Below are 18,113 nucleotides of genomic sequence, written 5' to 3'. Positions count from 1 at the left end.
GACAGCATGGATTAGACAAGTATAACAGAAATAGAGGTGAGCCTCAAGAAGTGTTTAGGAAGTAAAATTATTATGTCTTAATATAAGAAGCTGACAGAGAGAAGGAGCTTAAGATAAAGATTTGAGTGTGCCCAGCATTAAGTGGTATTTAAAGCTCTTGGCACTATGTTAAGTGCCAAGGAGTAACTAGATTTAAAAAGGAGACTACAGTTGACCCTTGAACAACACAGGAGTTAGAGGCACCGACGCTCTGCACAGCCGAAAACCTGCATATAATTTATACTTGGCCCTGTGTATCCACGGTTCCCTCATATCCATGGTTCTGGAATAGTACCTGTCCCTCAACTTTTTACCTTGCCTGAAGGAGTTTTTCCTCTTGGCAGTTCCTCCTTCTCAAGTAGAACCTGTTAGAATGAAGAGGAGGAGCTCTTTTTCTCCTCAGCCCCCACCGCTAATTCCTTCAGATTCAACCAACTGTGGATCGCGCAGCACTGTAGTACTTACTATTGAAAAAAATACACGTATCAGTGGACCCACGCAGTTCAAACCCATGTTGTTCAAGGGTCAAATGTGCAGGTACCAGGCCAGGCAGGAAAAGATAGGAAGGCAGGAAAGAGCCAATAGATCACAACTGTTTTGCAAGGTGTGTTCCATGGAACATTAGCTACAAGGGAAATCATAAGCCGTTACACAGAAGGGGGCTTTGTTTATAAACAAGTTTGGGGAAAATGTTTAGTTAACCAAAACTAAGCAGATTTCTTCACTATAAGACTCCTCAGAACTATTCCCAGTAGGAGGACATAACGTGTAGCAAACTAACTTGACCATTCAACCCTTTATTTAAAAGTATGAGAACAACACAACCTGGAAAACAGTGGCCCAGAAGAAAAGGGATGGAAGCAGTAGCCTTAAAAACAGAAAGTGCTATAGGAATAAGTGAGTAGAAAACTAGGAGGCTATGGTAGGAAAGAAGTGCAGAACTAATGATGTTAGAGAAGGAACTGGCCCAGGGCTTAACCAGATCCAATTTGTGATCATAGGTTAATACAGTAGAGAGTCTCACATATAGGTTTGAGTCAGACTAGTTCATAGGTCATCAACATGATTACCAACCGAACAAAGGCTGTTGGATGTTGGTAGGTACCCTCCTTAAGTCAGTGCTTTTAATGATGCCAGATCTAAGGCCATAGGCCACTAAAGCCACCTTTTTTAAAGAGTATTTTTCCCAGGCTCCTCTTCTTTCTACTTATTATTCAAATCTTTGACCTTTTCAGGCCTCCCTGGATTTAGTTAATTGGTTTCTAGGACAATTCTGTCCCTTAGCTGAACCATTTCCAGCTGACCTAATGTTTGGGCAGTATGTTTGACTGACTCAGTTCCTCTCTAGGTGCTAAGTCAAAGGCTAGCTCTGATGGCATGCACCACAGGGCACAGATAAGAAGAGACCCACCTCAGCCCAGCTCTACAGGTATCAGCCTGGGTTTTCACAGATCTAGGTCATGGCCAAACAATTCAACAATGGACAGGAATCAGCAGTGGGGGCTGTGGAGAAAAACAACTCCTCCTCTTCATTCCAGCAAGTTCCACTAGAGAAGGAAAAACTGCCAATAGGAAAAGCTCCTTTAGCCAAGGTAAAAAGTTGAGGAACAGGCACTCTTCAAGGAGAGGTTTAAGAAAGATGGTACAGTAGAGCAGTTCTCAAACTTTCACATCTATCAGAATTAGCTAGGGGATTGTTAAAGCAAAGATGGCTGGGCCTCACCCCCAGAGTTTCTAATTTGCAAGGTTCAAGGTAGGGCAGGAGAATTTACATTTCTAACAAGTTCCCAGGTGACGCTGCTGGTTCAGGGACCAAACCTCGAGAACCACTGCAGAAGAGCAGGGTTTCCGGATCTAGGCACTACTGACCTTTTGAGTCGCAAAATTCTTTGTTACCGGGAGTGTCACCCTGTTCGCTGTAGGATGTTTACTGGCATCCATGCCCTCTACCCACCAGAAGCCAGTAGCACCTCCCCCCGGCTGTGAGAATCAAAAATGTCTCCAGACCTTACCAAAGGTCCCCTGGGAAGCAGAATAACTCACGGATGAGAACTACCACAACAGATTATAGTCATTAAAAGCTAAGACTCTGGAGTGAGTGGCACCTGGGTTGAAATCCTGGCTTCATCACTTGAACAAATTACTTAAACTCTCTAAGCCTTGAATTTTTAGTTGTTCATTTGTAAAATACAGTGTCTATATAATGGGGTATTTGTGAGAATCAAATGAGATAAAATATACTGCTTACACTGTACTTAGTACATAGTAAAGCTCTCAATAATAAGCCCCACCACTGTCTCTACCACAGATAACCAAGTAGGATGTCGCATCAAACACTGAGGAGATTATCTACAAGGTGAACTTTGTAGAAGGGGTAAGTCCAGGAGGAGACAGGGTTAAGCCTGGAATGGATAAGGGTTTGCATGTGACGTGAAGATAAAATGGTCTGCAGCTTAAGCAGTAGGCCAGGAAAAAGGAAAGGGTTAAAAAGGGAGCCAAAAGTCAACCATGGGGAAAGAGGCTATTTATACGGCTGCTCAACCCAATGTGTTGTGACAGTAAGTACTTTTAAATTCCACTCCCAATGGAAGAAGATGCTCTGGTTCTATAGATAGAATGTTCTGTCCCCCCAAAATTCGTATGCTGAAACCTATTCCTCCAATGTGGTAGTATTTGGAGGTGGGGCCTTGGGGTGATTAGGTCATGAAGGTGAGGCCATCTTAAATGGGATTTAGTGCCCTTATAAAAGAGACTTCAGAGAGCTTTCTTGCTCCTTCTACCTTGTGAGGACCCAGCAAGAAGACAGCCATCTATGAATCAGGAAGCAGGTCCTCACCAGACACTGAATCAGCCAACACCTTGATCTTGAACTTGCCAGCGTCCAGAACAGTGAGAAATAAATCAACCACCCAGTCTATTCTGTTAAAATAGCCTGAATGGATTCAGACACCTTGTTTATATCTGAGCTGGGCTTCCCAGGGCTAAGGCGGATTAGACCAATAGCATAGCTGGGGAGTCCATTTGAAAATATTCCATATTTCACTATGCTGGAAATGGTTCTTCTTGCAGAAAATGTCTTTGTGTAGTGCTTTTCATGTAATCAAAGAGCAACTGAGGCAACAAGGTACTATGCCACTCAGCTTACTAAAAAGTTCTTTAACACTATAAAGAATAATTGCTCAGACAGCTTAGACTCTGACTGCCCCGTGCAGTTAATCATTACTTGTCATTACCACAGCAATAAATCACGGATAAGTATTTTTCACAATTAGAGCCAAAAGTAAAATGTGGAAAGAGCTACTGGCTCAGTCCTCTGGAGATGCAGCCGCCACGCGGCTACCAAGGCACTAATGGTGTACCACCCCCTGCATCACGAGGACAATGGACCCAATTCAATGGACCTATTTAGTCTTTACTACCGAGTTTACTGCACTGTTTGAACAGGCTACACATGGAAACAGTATATAAATTTGAAAAACAGATTTATATTGTTTTTATTTCCTCTTACTATTTTTATCTTCAGGTAATATATATTACGAAAATCCTTCTAGTGTTAAATATGAGATCTTACATGTGGATAAAAGTGTTACGAGGAGCTTAACCGAAAGGAATACAGAATTTATTTTTAATGACTAGGAGCATAAGATGAGTAAATAATCTGAGAAGTAATCTAACAGGAATTATAAATCAAGGCATGGTGTCAAATTGCATTAAAAAAAAGAAAACAGCTCAGAGCTAGTTGATAGAGATATAAATCACAGGAGAGATTAGAACATGAAATTATCACCCCTCCAACAGAGTAGATTTCTAGATAATGAAATCAATGACACAGCAACATTTAAAAGTAATGGCTTCCATAGCTATTTGAACGGAGTAGGTAGGGTTGGAGTTACAGGACATTAATGTACTAGATTAATTTCATTATTAGAATACAGGAGGAATTCTACTAAATAAATTTTCACTTTGGGATGTCTATAATTTCCATCCTCCTTGTCCTCCACACACATAAATACAACACAGTGTTTCACAAACACATAACAACTCTTAATTTCATCAATGATCTAGGGCAGGGAGGGCTCAACTAAAACTAATTATCCATTATACCTCAGCAAATTTATAAAGCAAGGTGCCTAGTTCCAATTGGAGCAATTAATTCTATAAGAGGTGCACTATTTAAAATAAATCATGAATGAGACCCTCAACATATGCTCCAACCCAAAGGATACATTAACCAAACCAAGGAGGAAGTCCACATATTTTATACAAATCTAAAATTTAATATTTTGCTGACTCTGATTAGCTTTCTTTTGGCTCCTACAGTTCTCATGAATTAAATCAAGTCAAGCTGTAAAAGCAACGCAGACCTTATTGATTCTAGAGACTGTGAGTCACTAAGGGAAGAAGTCCAAAAAGGTTAAATTTCCACTGAACTCCAAATCAGAGGTTCAAAATCTAGAGGAATAAAGACATTAGCTGTAGTCTTGTGAAACATTCAAGGCTGCTTTCATTTGATTAGGAATTTGCTACAGGCTCTTTACGACAAAAATAACAAGGATACTTTAAATCTTTTAAGTTTTGAAGAAAGGTCCAGAAATAGATTCGTTATGAAGAATTCCACTTGGAACTGGAAGCTAAGGAGTAATGTGTTTATATACATTCAGAAACTTACTTCTGCACTATTAAAAAAAAAAAAAAGCCTATTGTGAAAGCCCACAATTTTTACTGGTTATTGGTTAATGACATTTGTTCTGATTTGAAACAGTGGTTAACAACATGTTGCCTTACCTCAGCTTTTCCAAAACTAGTCTAAAAAACACTAATGTTCCATGAAACGTTTATAGAGATTGTGGTGGCGGGTGGTGGGGGGAGGATGGGGGTAGGGGTGAGGGAATGGAGAGAGAAAAAAGAAAAAAATCCTCTAATATTTTTGTTCTAAAATTTTTTTCTTATATATATGTGTATATATACATTATATGTGTGTATATATGTGTAAATATACATTATATATATGTGTATATATACATATATACATATACATACATATACATATATATACATATACATTCTTATATATATGTATATATACATTTTATGGCTGCGTTGGGTCTTCGTTGCTGCACGTTTCTCTAGTTGCTGTGAGCAGGGGCTACTCTTCGTTGTGGTGTGCGGGCTTCTCCTTCTGTGGTGCGTGAGGACTTCAGTAGCTGTGGCACGTGGCTCAGTAGTTGTGGCTTGCCGGCTCTAGAGCGCAGGCTCAGTAGTTGCGGCGCACGGGCTTAGTTGCTCCGCGGCATGTGGGATCTTCCCGGACCAGGGACCAAACCCGTGTCCCCTGCATTGGCAGGTGGATTCTTAACCACTGTGGTTAAGAGCACCTAGAGCCTGCGCGCACCTAGAGCCTGTGCTCCGCAACAAGAGAAGCCACCGCAGTGAGAAGCCAGTGCACCGCTGCAAAGAGTAGCCCCCGCTCGCCGCAACTAGAGAAAACCCCGGGTACAGCAACGAAGACCCAGTGCAGCCAAAAATAAAATAAACAAAATAAATAAATTTTAAAAAATATTTTAACGTACAAAAAAGTACTAAGTACATTCGATATAGTTAATATTAGATAAGCTGCCCATAATAGTATGGCACGCACCAGAAGGCCAGGAAGTCTGAAAGACACCACTTACGTATGAATGCACATATGATGCCCAAGTGATGCATAAAGATACAACTATTGTGTTTTATGCTATTTAATGACAGGTGACTTACACTATGATTTTTGCCTAATAATTTCAATATATTATATTTTAACTTTTTATGCCATAATAAAGATATGAGTCAAAATAATTCCTTCTAGCCATTACTTTATATACGTGAGATAACTTTCTTGGTAATCCATTTTAATACAAGCTTATATTTGTTTTCCCTGAGTTTCTATTGTTCTGTCAATAATGATAATTTTTAAGGTCTCTCATGGTCACATGAGTTCAAAAATGTCATTTTAGTTAAACATGGCTATAACAGCACACGTCTCAATTTTGGGGACAAAGAATTCTGATATACGTGTTTTTTAAATGTAAAACTACACAAAAAGAACTCTGAAGGAAAAGATGACTTAGGCATAATAGTTTGCTCCACTTAGTGTGCATCCTTCAAAACCCAATATGACACCTATTTACCTTTTAAAATTAAGTAGTACATAAGCAAGAATGCAAGTTCATTATTGATAGATTTACACACCCTCATTTACAGGAAAAGAGGCTTTACACAAACTTTCTCTGACAAGTCATAGGACACGAGCAGACAGGACAATACACACTCAATATTTTAATACTACAGCAAAGGCAAGAGATGCACAATTACTGAGTTGCCATAAAGAATTTACTGTGTACGTATGACTTGAGGTATAAACTTCATGCTGTATTTATTTTTAAAAAAATAGTGGCTTCCAAAGAGGAATTTATTTCTAGCCTAACCACAACAACAAAACCTTTGAACTTTAAAGTTTAAATTTTTCCATTTTTAAATTTTTAAAATTCTTGGTCTGGGAAGATCCCACATGCCGCGGAGCAACTAGGCCCGTGAGCCACAACTACTGAGCCTGCGCATCTGGAGCCTGTGCTCCGCAACAAGAGAGGCCGCGATAGTGAGAGGCCCGCGCACCGCGATGAAGAGTGGCCCCCGCTTGCCGCAACTAGAGAAAGCCCTCGCACAGAAACGAAGACCCAACACAGCCAAAATTAAATTAATTAATTAATTAATTAATTTTAAAAAAACAAACAAACCTGATTTTGTTATTTATGGCAGCCTTTATGGATAAACTAACTAACGTAAGTGAGGAAATAAGAGACTTATTCATTCCTATCTTTTCTATTCCAGACATAAAACTAAACATGGAAAGGAAGATGAAATAGTCACCAAAAACCTTAGGTTTCCTTTCAACAACTATTCCATTTACTGAAAAAGTTCACTATACAAACCAATTTTAGAATTTAAAGTTCTTTATTTTGAATTGACAATTACATTTATTGTGAAATATATGTTCAAAAAGTACACAAAATATATATGGATGGCCTAATGAACAATTATAAGGCAAACATCCATTTTTTAACTAGCATCCAAGTCCAGAAATAGAAGCCAGGATCACAGAAACAGAAGTAACCACTCTTAATGTACGCCATCCCCACACCCCTCTTCCATCACTATGGCCATGACGTGCTATGTAAATTTCACAAGTTAATTCACTGAGAATGAAAAGAAATAGTGCCACAGTTGTTGTAAGAGGGAAGTATTTAAAATACGTCTAAAATGTATTAATAGAGAAACTTTCTTAATATATAGGACATTTTGTTAAACTTTCCCGTGAAAAATGTCAGCAATAAGTATATCGATTCAGTTAGAATACGAATTATAGAAGTGTTTGAATTTAATTTTGTGGAACACCACCCAGGAGGGCCATAAAACACAGATTATTTGTTCCTAGCACTTCCAACAGCTGGCAGGGAGGAAAACTAATATTAGCATTCAAGATGCAAAAAACGCTAAATAACAGCCATTTCAACTCAGTAGCATCTAAATATTTAACTATAAATTACAAAATAACAGGTTGATTTCTGTGATCTTTGCTGGTCTCTGAAAAATTTTTTTAAAAAGCTTAGGCAATACGCCTTGCTTTTATCCTAAATAAGGATGCTCAAAGGGATTACCAGGATTGTGGGTCTCTTACTTCTTGCTCTAAATAGTAGCATTTAGGTAATAACTGTAACATGGAATCACACTAAATGACTGTTGATACTAACACCTCCTGTTCTAAAGTAGTATGGGTTACAAAACCTATTATTCACACAACCAGCCAAAGCAAGGTTTTAAGGAGATAAATGTTAACAGCCCCCAAATCAACTTAACTGTAAAATATTAAAATTGATATGCTGTTAAATTTAAACTTCATTTTTTTCCTAGCAAAACAAGTTACTCAGAGCTGGGTGTGACATTTAAGTAAAGACTTCCCAAATACTGTTAATAAGCAACATTTAAGAGCCCTTTTTAAAGAAGCATTCTTACTCCAAAATGTGGACACAGACAATGCAAAGCAAATAGAATTCATTTATAATTTAAAACCTAGCCAAACAACTGCTTCCCTTGCGCTAAAGATCTCTTTTTACTCCTCCAATCCCACCACATGTGTATCTAATACTTACTTCTCAATAACCCCTGTAATCCTGGGCAATGTTATCCCTGTGGGCTGTGACATGGTAAAGTTCTATATTAATACCTTTGGAGATTTGAAGGACAGAAAAACACACAACTGTATTAAATATCCAAGGTCTACTGTTAAGTACATTGACAATGTACAAACAACAGACAGTCATAGGGAAGAACACCCTTAAATCTCTAGACATGCTTTACACAAAGAGACTTCCTTAAATCTCTAACACTGGAATGGCTAAGCAAATGACATATCATTTGATGGAATATTATGCAACCATTAAGACTAAAAACGATAAAGCTATGAAACACAGGTTTATAATATATCATAAAATATTTTAAATATACTTTTATATCTAGATATAACTATAAAAAATAGAGAGAGACAAAAACTTGAAGAAAACAATAAGAAATGAATATTTGGTACAGTTGTGAGGACTCCCCCAACCCCTCCCGTATGTTTACAAAGTAAATAAAAATCAGAAGGTCAAAAATGCAATGACTCCTCTCTCTAGAGAACTATAAAACTATCACCAGCACCTTGGTAATCACCTCGTATTTATGATCTACACTAAACACACCAAAACTTGCTATATATTACTCTTACAGGAATGCTTCTGGGCAAGGTCACCAGATAAAAGGGAAACAAGGTCCTGTCTGTGTAGAGTGATTAAGAAGAGAGGAAAAAACGACTACTTTACCTCATAGCAAGGTGACAGGGGTATTTTAACCAATGGCATGTTTTACTGCCATCACAAGTTATCAAATGTACTTACCAAAATTAACAACTGTAACTAGTTTAAGGCACAAAAATTACAGAACGCAAATAGACCATCTATATACTATAACTTAAGTGACAAAGATTTTATCAGTTTGGTCAACTTTTCATTGCATCAAAAATTACATCTCTTTAAGAGTGAAAGACATCTGGATACAAAGATATTCTGATATAGCCATAAGGCTTCCATTACTTTATGCCTACTTTTAAACATCATATGGTTCAAAAGCTCAATAAGGTAACCCTGAAATTGACTGTTCCTGCCTAAAGATGCAGAATTAGTATGGATTCTATTAATATGATTATAGAAATTACCTTTCACAGCTAACTTTTTTCAGAAATTAATAAGCTGACCCTAAAACTCACATGAAAGCACAAAAGATCCAAAACTGCCAAAACAAATTAGAAAAAGAACAAAGCTGGAGGACTCATACTTCCCAATTTAAAACTTACTACAAAGCTACAGTAGTCAAGATTGTGTGGAAGTGGCATAAAGACAGACATATAGAGCAGTGGAATAGAATTGAGAGGCCAGAAATAAACCCTCATATGTATGGTCAATTGGTTTTTGCAGGATGCCAAGACAATTCAATAGGGATAGAAGTCTTTTCCACAAATGGTGCTGGGACAACCAGATATCCATCCACATGAAAAATTATGAAATCAGACCTCTATCTCACATCGTATGTGAAAATTAACACAAAATGGCTATTCACAAGCAAAAAAATAAAACTTGACCCCTAATTCACACCATATACAAAAATCAATTCAAAATAAGTCATGAACCTAAAAGTAAGAGCTAAAACCATAAAATTCTTAGAAGAAAACACAGGAGTAAATGTTTGCAACCTTGGATTAGCTTCTTAGACATGACACCAAAAATAGAAAAAATTAATTTAGACTTCATCAAAATTAAAAACTTTTGTGCTTCACAAGACACCACCAGACGGAGAGAATGGACTTGAGGACACAGGGAGGGGAAGGGTAAACTGGGACGAAGTGAGAGAGTGGCAATATATACTACCAAATGTAAAATAGATAGCTAGTGGGAAGCAGCTGCATAGCACAGGGAGATCAGCTCGGTGCTTTGTGACCACCTAGAGGGGTGGGATAGATAGGGAGGGCAGGAGGGAGACGCCAAGAGGGAGGAGATATGGGGATATATGTATATGTACAGCTGATTCACTTTGTTATAAAGCAGAAACTAACACACCATTGTAAAGCAATTTTACTCCAATAAAGATGTTAAAAAAAATTTTTTTTAATTAAAAAAAAAAAAAGCCATCTGACAGGCAAAGACTTTAAAGCCTGACAACATCAACCAAGCATTGGCCAGGGTGTGAAAAATAAAGTACAACTAACTATCTTGGAGAGTTCTTTGTCGATACCCAGGGAACCTCCAACATGCCTGCCCTACCGTGCAGCCTATCACAAGGGCACAAAGAGAGCCATAGGCTGTGTCCATCACAGCACTGCTTGTGACAGCAAAACATTAGAAACTCCCCAACATCCAGCAGTAGGGGCACAGGAAGGTAAGCTATTCATACAAGGAATCTAATCAGCATTAAAATGAGACAATTCTGTATATATTCAGAATCGTTAGATCCCAACGACATACTGCTGAGTAAAAATAAAGCAAGTTACAGAATATTATGTACACTATGATACCATAATCCATCATTTGAAACACAGAAAACACTGCTATCTCTTGTTAGTGGATATGTAGTGAAAATGTAGAAAAAAAAAAATAACTGCCAAATCAGATGCCACACTTAGCACAATGCTGCCTTCAATGAAGAAGAAAGGGAAAAGAACTTGCAGAGAGAAACAAAGGAGGTTTTAACTATATATATTATTTTTCATTAAAATATTTGGCAGAAACATATCATATCATGATGTTTAAATGTATTAACTCTAGAAGGTGAGTGATAAAAAATAGCCAGGTATCAGGCACTGATCTATGCTTTGCATACATTACATCATTCAACCCTCACTACAACTCTGAGGGAAATGCACTATTTACCCCCATTTCCCAATGGGGAAACTGATGCACTGAGAGGATGCCTCAGGTTACCCACCCAGGATCCAAACCCAGGCCATGTGGACCCCTATCTGTGCTCCTAACCACTCTAGAATCCTATCTCTGTGGAATGGACGTGGAGGCACATTGCAAATCTTCCTGATGTTTACGTATGTTCAAACAATGTAATTACAGAAGAAGAGGGAGAAGTGCTACAAGAAAGAGATTTCCAAAGCCCCTGTGTGATGGTTCATTTTGTTTCAACCTGGCTGGGCCACAGTGGCCAGATATTTGATCAGACATTCTCCTGGATGTTCCTGTGAGGATGTTCTACATTTAAAATCAATGGATGAGATTTACATTTAAATCAATGGACTCTGAGTAAGGCAGAGTGCCCTCCATAAGGTGGATGGGCCTCATCCAATCAGCTGAAGGCCTGGACAGAACGAAAGGCTGCCCTACCTCAGCAAGAGCGAATTCTGCCAGCGGGCTGCCTTTGGACATCATCTGCAACCTCAGCTCATCCCTGGGTCTCCAGCCTGCCAGCCCACCCTGCAGATTTTAGACTTGCCAGCCCCCATAATTGTGTGAACCAATTCCTCCTTAAAATCTTCCTCTCTCTCTCCCCCACATATATATATAGTTGATAGATAAATATAGATAGATAAATATATTTCTCTCCCATTGGTGCTGTTTCCCTGACTAACACACCTTCCCTCCAGCTCTTGCCCTACGGCGACTGCTGATGGACAGATGGAACAAGGCCTGTCTGGGTTGCTCCTATTCCCTCCTGTTTGGAGTCTTGAAAGAAAGAACCACAAGAAGCCACTAATTATCAGAACATCATACTCCAAGGTAGCTATTGTTAATCCCATTTTATGGGAAGAAAACTGAGGCTCAGAAAAGCTAAAGAACTTCCCAACGGCTCCCATCAGGCAAGGGACAAAGTGCTTTTATGCTCAAATCTCACATCTTTCCCTAAAGCATATGGCAAGGGCCAAGATAGTGGGTGCGCCTTGGCTCTGCCAGCAATCAAACACAAATGGGGTAAATGCCAGGGAACCTAAGAGTAATTGAGTAATTGAGCAGACACTGAATTAAGACAATATACAGGAATGTATAATTATGGGGCATAGCTCATGTTATACTATGGAGAAATAAGATGATGAGGGCTTCCACGACAGCAAGCAAAAGAAATATTGGAATACAAGGTCCTATCTGATCTAAGAAAACCCTAAATAAATGAAGACCCATACCATCCTTATGGAGAGGAATATATAGTATTATGTAGATGTAAAATCTTTTCCAATTTATCTGCATATTTAATGCAATTCTACTCAAGAGTCCAACAGGATTTTTATGGACACCAACAGGCTGATTCTAAAATTTACATGAAAGAATAGCCCATACACTTGTGAGAAAGAAGACTGATGAGGAGAGGCTCGTTTTACCAGATATCAAGAATTATTATGAAGCTATAGCAATTAAGACATTGTGGCACTACTGCAGTAATAGACAAATTAACCAGAAGAGAATACAAAGCTCTGAAACAGACTGTTGTTTCAGGTGATTGTTTGGGGGTAGCAAAAACCCAAGGTTACACAGCTTGGAGACTAAGAACCATAATACTCATTTCTAATTCTATGCTCTTTTTTCCACCAGTAGTTCTCAAAGCATGGTCTCTGAACCAATAGCAGCACCACCTAGGAAACTATTAGAAATGCAAACTCTCAGGTCTCATCCCAGACCCAGTGAATCAGAAAACTTGGAGAGGATGGTGGGCAGCTACCTTTTTAATAAGCCCTCCAGGATTCAGACACACAATAAATCTGAGAGCCACTGCTTATATCATGCTGCCTCACGGATACTTTGTGAAATAATCAAAACACTACTGGAAAAAAGGGAGTGGTGGTGTTATTCATAACACTGTCGATTTCATTTTCACATTTTCAGGTTCTTCCTTATTTGTAACTCAAATAAGGGTTCACAATAATCTTAATGTTTGATTCCTGACCATGTAATTAAACAACCACTTTCTTCTGGATTACCACCAGCAATCCTAGAGGACAGACTGATCTTCAGTAACGTCACAGGAAATGAAGTAACAAGAACACTGGAACATCACTAGTTAAAAATGCTCAGAGAAGGAAGAGTCTAACTTAGATGTGTTGTGTGCGTGGGCAGGGAGTGAGAGAAGGAATCAGAAACATCAGTTTTTATTAACTCAAACCGTTACTTCTAGATAATATTCTCATGACCTTGGTAACCATGAAAACCAATATGACTGCCCGATCTCCTGTTGAAATCCAGTCCATAACTACTTACAGAGCACACACGATAAATAAGGCATTGTATAGATGCTACACGAAACACAAAGCTATGAAAGATACAGTCTCTGCCCCAAGAAACTTTTGACATACCAGAGGATGTCAACATTTCATCTAGAATAAAGCAAAGCAAAGAGAGGGAGTGCCACAAGATAAATTTTAAAATTTGTCATGGAAATTCAAAGAAAGGTGACGTCTCATTTTGGAGGGAGTAGACAGGAAAATGTTAGTCTCGGGAGATAGAACTTCAATACAGAAAAGTGGAGGAAGGGGGCATATCAGTCTCTAATTACAGAGAAAATGAGCAGCAAGTAGGAGGGGAGGGTATGTGCAGAGGGATATCAGACTGTGATCGCAGGCAATAGTGGAAAGAACACTGATTGGGTTACACTGTCCTACCAGGGACAAACTATGTCACTTTGGGCAAGAAAGTTCATTTCTAAATCATAATTACTCATTTACGATAGGAATAATAATTATTATCTTATTTATCTCACAGTTATGTATCTGAAAAAAACACCAGAGAGGGAAAGGCCACAATTAAAAAAAACACAGGACATGTTTAAAGTTCAATAATTATTCTCTATTAGGTAAGCTAAAGTTGTGTAATATTGAAAATATTTCAATTCAAAATGTTTCCATTTCAAAAATTACTTTGTTTCTATTATTAGTAAATGAAGCATATATAACATGGATAATTAAACTGTGGGCAGAAAAACCAAATTATAAAAAAACTTTTAAACAGATTGTATATGAAAGTATCATTCTTTGGGAAGGCTTACATACCTAGCAAAAGTATACTGGCAGTTTCTTCTAAAACTAAAAATACATTTATCAAACAATTCAACAATCGTACTCTTGGGGATTTATCCCAGAGAAATAAAAACTTATGTTTATGCAAAAAACTGTATAGAAAAGTTCACAGCAGCTTTAGTTTTAACAGCTAAAAACTGGAAACAACTCAAATGTCCTGAAATGCATTTACAGTTAAATTATGATACATCGATATCACAGAACACTACTCAGCAATAAAAAGGAACCAAAAGGCAATTTGAAAAGGTTACAAACTATAACCTTTATGAAGTAACAAAATTATGCACATGGAGAACAGATTAGTGGTTGCCAGAAGTTAGGAAGGAGTTGGTGTGGCTATAATGGGCAGCACCAGTGAGCACTGTGGTGATGGAACAGTTCTGTATCTTGACTGTGGTGGTGGTTACATGAAGCTACAGTTACATAACTACACACACAAATGAGTACAGGTATAACTGGTAAAATCTAAGTAAGGTCTTGTGTCAGTTTTCTAGTTTTGAAACTGTATTATACTTATTTAAGCAATCAACATTGGGGAAGATAGGATGAAGTGTGCATGGGACCTTCCCTGTACATTTCTTTACCATTTCTTGTGAATCTATCACTATATCAAAATAAAATGTTTTTTTTTAAAGGTATACTGCCAGTTTTTCAAAATGGATGATACCTATTCTCTTAACAGTACTATCAAAGTGGTATTCTTACCCATTGCTGATAGCATACTAAACTGCTACAGTTCCCTGAGGAAAATGATTTTACAGCATAAATCCAGGGCCATAAAAGTTTTGTGCCTTTTGACCTAGCCATCTAACTTCTGGGAATCACCTAAAGAAACAATATTAAATTTGGGAAAACATATACATGTATTTATTCACATACATATATAAAGATGTTACTACAGTGTAATTGAGAACGGAGTAAAACTTATGCAACCTAGATGTCTGAGAATATGGGAATCATTAAATTCTCAAAATCTAGACATGAAATACTATGCAGCCATTTGATAATACTGAAAATGGTACAACAATACAACAGAAAATGCATATCATGAGAGACTAAAGCAAAATTCAAAATTAGCTGCATATAAAATAACAGGAAATATTTCTCACAAAAATAAAAGATGATTATGGTGTTAGTGTGACAGAATTATGCATATTTTTCTCAGACTTTTCCATTAGAGTTGTCATATTAGTTTCATAGTTTAAGAAATAAGCATACTTCTACCTTATCCCAGAAATCAACCAAAGCTGTAAAGTCCCATTTCTTAGAATATGCCACATTGTATTTCAGAATAGCATCCTATGGAAAAAGCATAAACAAAATGTCATGATATAGTAAAGTGAATTATTTATGACCTGCCTGTCTCCTTTATGAACTATTTCCAGTATATTTCTTAATGTTGGGCAAGCTTCTCCTACCATTAGCTACTCCACGTCAGTAACTATGAAAAAAAAAACCGCATACTAATTTATTATTCACTTAAGAAAAATGAGATTAGAAAGCTCAAGTAACAGGGGGAAAAACATAATTACTCTAAAACATGCCCTCTAAACAGAGGCGGTATAATCCAAGTGGACAAAAATTGGATCTTAGGGATAAAAAAAGTAAATATTACAGTGACTTTTGGTCTTCAACAGGGTCACACTACATGTACAGGTATACTGCACATTAGCATTAAGATTTCATTAGGAGAATAAATTAGGAAAAAATATCTAAAAAGTCTCCCTGGGGAAGAGAGCAATAATGAAAAAAAGACTGAGAAAGATTAGCTTAAAGCCAAAAATGGTCTTTTTTCCTTTACTATTAGCTATTTTTATAAGCTACATAGAAATGGTTATCTTTCCCCATTAGTCCATGTAAATTACGTATTTTTGTAAAAAGTTAGACTAGTGCGCCATCTACTGGTGTAATTTTCAACTGTCTGAACAGGCAGTACTTCCTGGTTACCAGAGGGGGTAGGCATATGACAATCCATTAGTTATACAAAAAGAATTATTATTTACAATTATATTTTATCTCATCCTTTAAAATTTCTATTTTGATTATCTTTTATAATATATATTAAATTACTAAAGTAATAAATACATAGAATTTATAAAAAACCATTTATAACTCTAATACACACCCCCAAATTTTTTTACTGAAGGCATATTAAGTCTGAAAGACACTGTGTTAGATTATTACTATAAACCTTCCAAATTTCCTCAGAATTGATGAAGTTTTTAAAAATTAACACTCTGCCAAAGAGCCTCCTGAAAAATACTTCATGCCACATAAATTATCACCAAGCAGCTAGGTTAAATAATGAGCCAACAAAATGTCTTTTATCTACTTGGAATAAGAAGATACCCAAGTTCCAGGGCTTCCCTGGTGGCGCAGTGGTTAAGAATCCGCCTGCCAATGCAGGGGACACGGGTTCAAGCCCTGGTCTGGGAAGATTCCACATGCTGCAGAGCAGCTAAGCCCATGCACCACAACTACTGAGCCTGCGCTCTAGAGTCTGCGAGCCACAACTACTGAGCCCACATGCCACAATTACTGAAGCCCGTGCGCCTAGAGCCTGTGCTCTGCAACAAGAGAAGCCACCACAATGAGAAGCCCGCGCACCGCAAAAAAGAATAGCCCCCACTCGCCGCAACTAGAGAAAGCCCGCGCACAACAACGAAGACCCAACGCAGCCAAAAATAAATAAATAAAAAATAAATAAATTTATGAAAAAAATAGCGATGTCTATCAATGGGTGAATGGACAAACAATGCATATACTGGAAAAAGCTACTGATACATTCAACAACACGGATGAAACTCAAAGATCTTCACCTAAGTGCAAGAAGCCAGACACACTAGCATACATAATACATGATTCCATTCATATAAAATGTAAACCGATCTATAGTGTAAAAAAAAAAAAGAAAAAGAAGCAGCAGATCAATAGTTGCCTGGGGCCAGTACAGAAAGAGGAAACTGACCGCAAATGAGTAAGAAGAATCTTTGCAGGGTGACAGGACTGTTCTGTATCTTTACTGTAGTGGGGGCTTCAAGTGTAAATGCAAATGTCAAACCTCAACAAATTACATTCTTTAAAAGGATGTACTTTCTTATATGCAAATTATTCCTCAAAGTTGGTAAGGAAAAACATTCTAAATAGCATTTACACTCTAATCTTTAATGGAGTTGTGTAATTAGCATTGACTCCTAACTAACATTTACTTTTACTTCAGTCTTCAAGTCTCAGAAGCAGTCCACCATGAGATCTCCTATCACCAGAAAAGCTGGATGCTACTCTATACAGTATTCTTAGCTGAGTGACTTTTTTTCAGTTCATAATTCATAATAAGCACAATGAGTTAAAGCAGAAAGAAGTTCATTCTTTGCAAATTACCAGACACATTATTCACAGAAATATTACAGTGTAGATCAACTTTTGAGGACACTGTTCCTTTTTTACATTTTTAACATCTCTAATCCCTCTTAATTCAACATCAAATGGCATAAAAACAGCAAAAATATTATTATATTCAATAAGAGGGATTTAATGTTTCCCCCTCCCTCTCGTAGTGTTCTTTCAGCAAAGGAAACAATTACCATAAACAGAAGAAAATCTCGGTGGATTACTGTTCTGTTGAATCTACCGTAAAATAAACAAGAAAGGGAAATTCAGACTAAAGCAATTACCCCTTCCTAAGGTAATCATGGAGCACTAAGGAATTGCTAACAGAGGCAAGCAGCAATGTAATTTAGAACACTATGACTATTCTGCATTTGTGTTTAAAGAAAAAATATGTAAATTCTTAAATAATCCTGTTTGTAAGGCCATGAAGGCCCTAAGTCAGTGTTTTTCAAATGGAGTCTGGATAGTATTCTTGATTGGCCTGCTTGTGTTTGTGAGTATATAATTGTGGTTTTGGAATGAATACAAAGGCCAAAAAACAACACACTGTAGAAAT

At 37.5% G+C, this 18,113-nt stretch overlaps 1 protein-coding gene across 4 annotated transcripts in view; it reads right to left on the bottom strand.

The window, feature by feature from the left end:
* The window catches only part of PARG (poly(ADP-ribose) glycohydrolase), a 119,471-nt gene that overhangs the window by 84,317 nt on the left and 17,041 nt on the right, over nucleotides 1–18,113 (bottom strand). For 3 of the 4 annotated variants that reach the window (XM_057530707.1, XM_057530704.1, XM_028164986.2), the window contains exon 7: nucleotides 15,392–15,466. The exons of the other annotated variant lie outside the window; for it this stretch is intronic. In XM_057530707.1, coding sequence (XP_057386690.1) covers nucleotides 15,392–15,466 — 75 coding nt within the window. The remainder of the gene's footprint in view (nucleotides 1–15,391; nucleotides 15,467–18,113) is intronic. 4 annotated transcript variants of the gene reach the window in all.

Source organism: Balaenoptera acutorostrata, chromosome 16 (genome assembly GCF_949987535.1).
Source record: "Balaenoptera acutorostrata chromosome 16, mBalAcu1.1, whole genome shotgun sequence".
Classification (NCBI taxonomy): Eukaryota; Metazoa; Chordata; class Mammalia; order Artiodactyla; family Balaenopteridae; genus Balaenoptera; species Balaenoptera acutorostrata.
The sequence above is the reverse complement of the archived record's forward strand: the minus strand, read 5'-3'. Positions and strand labels throughout refer to the sequence as shown.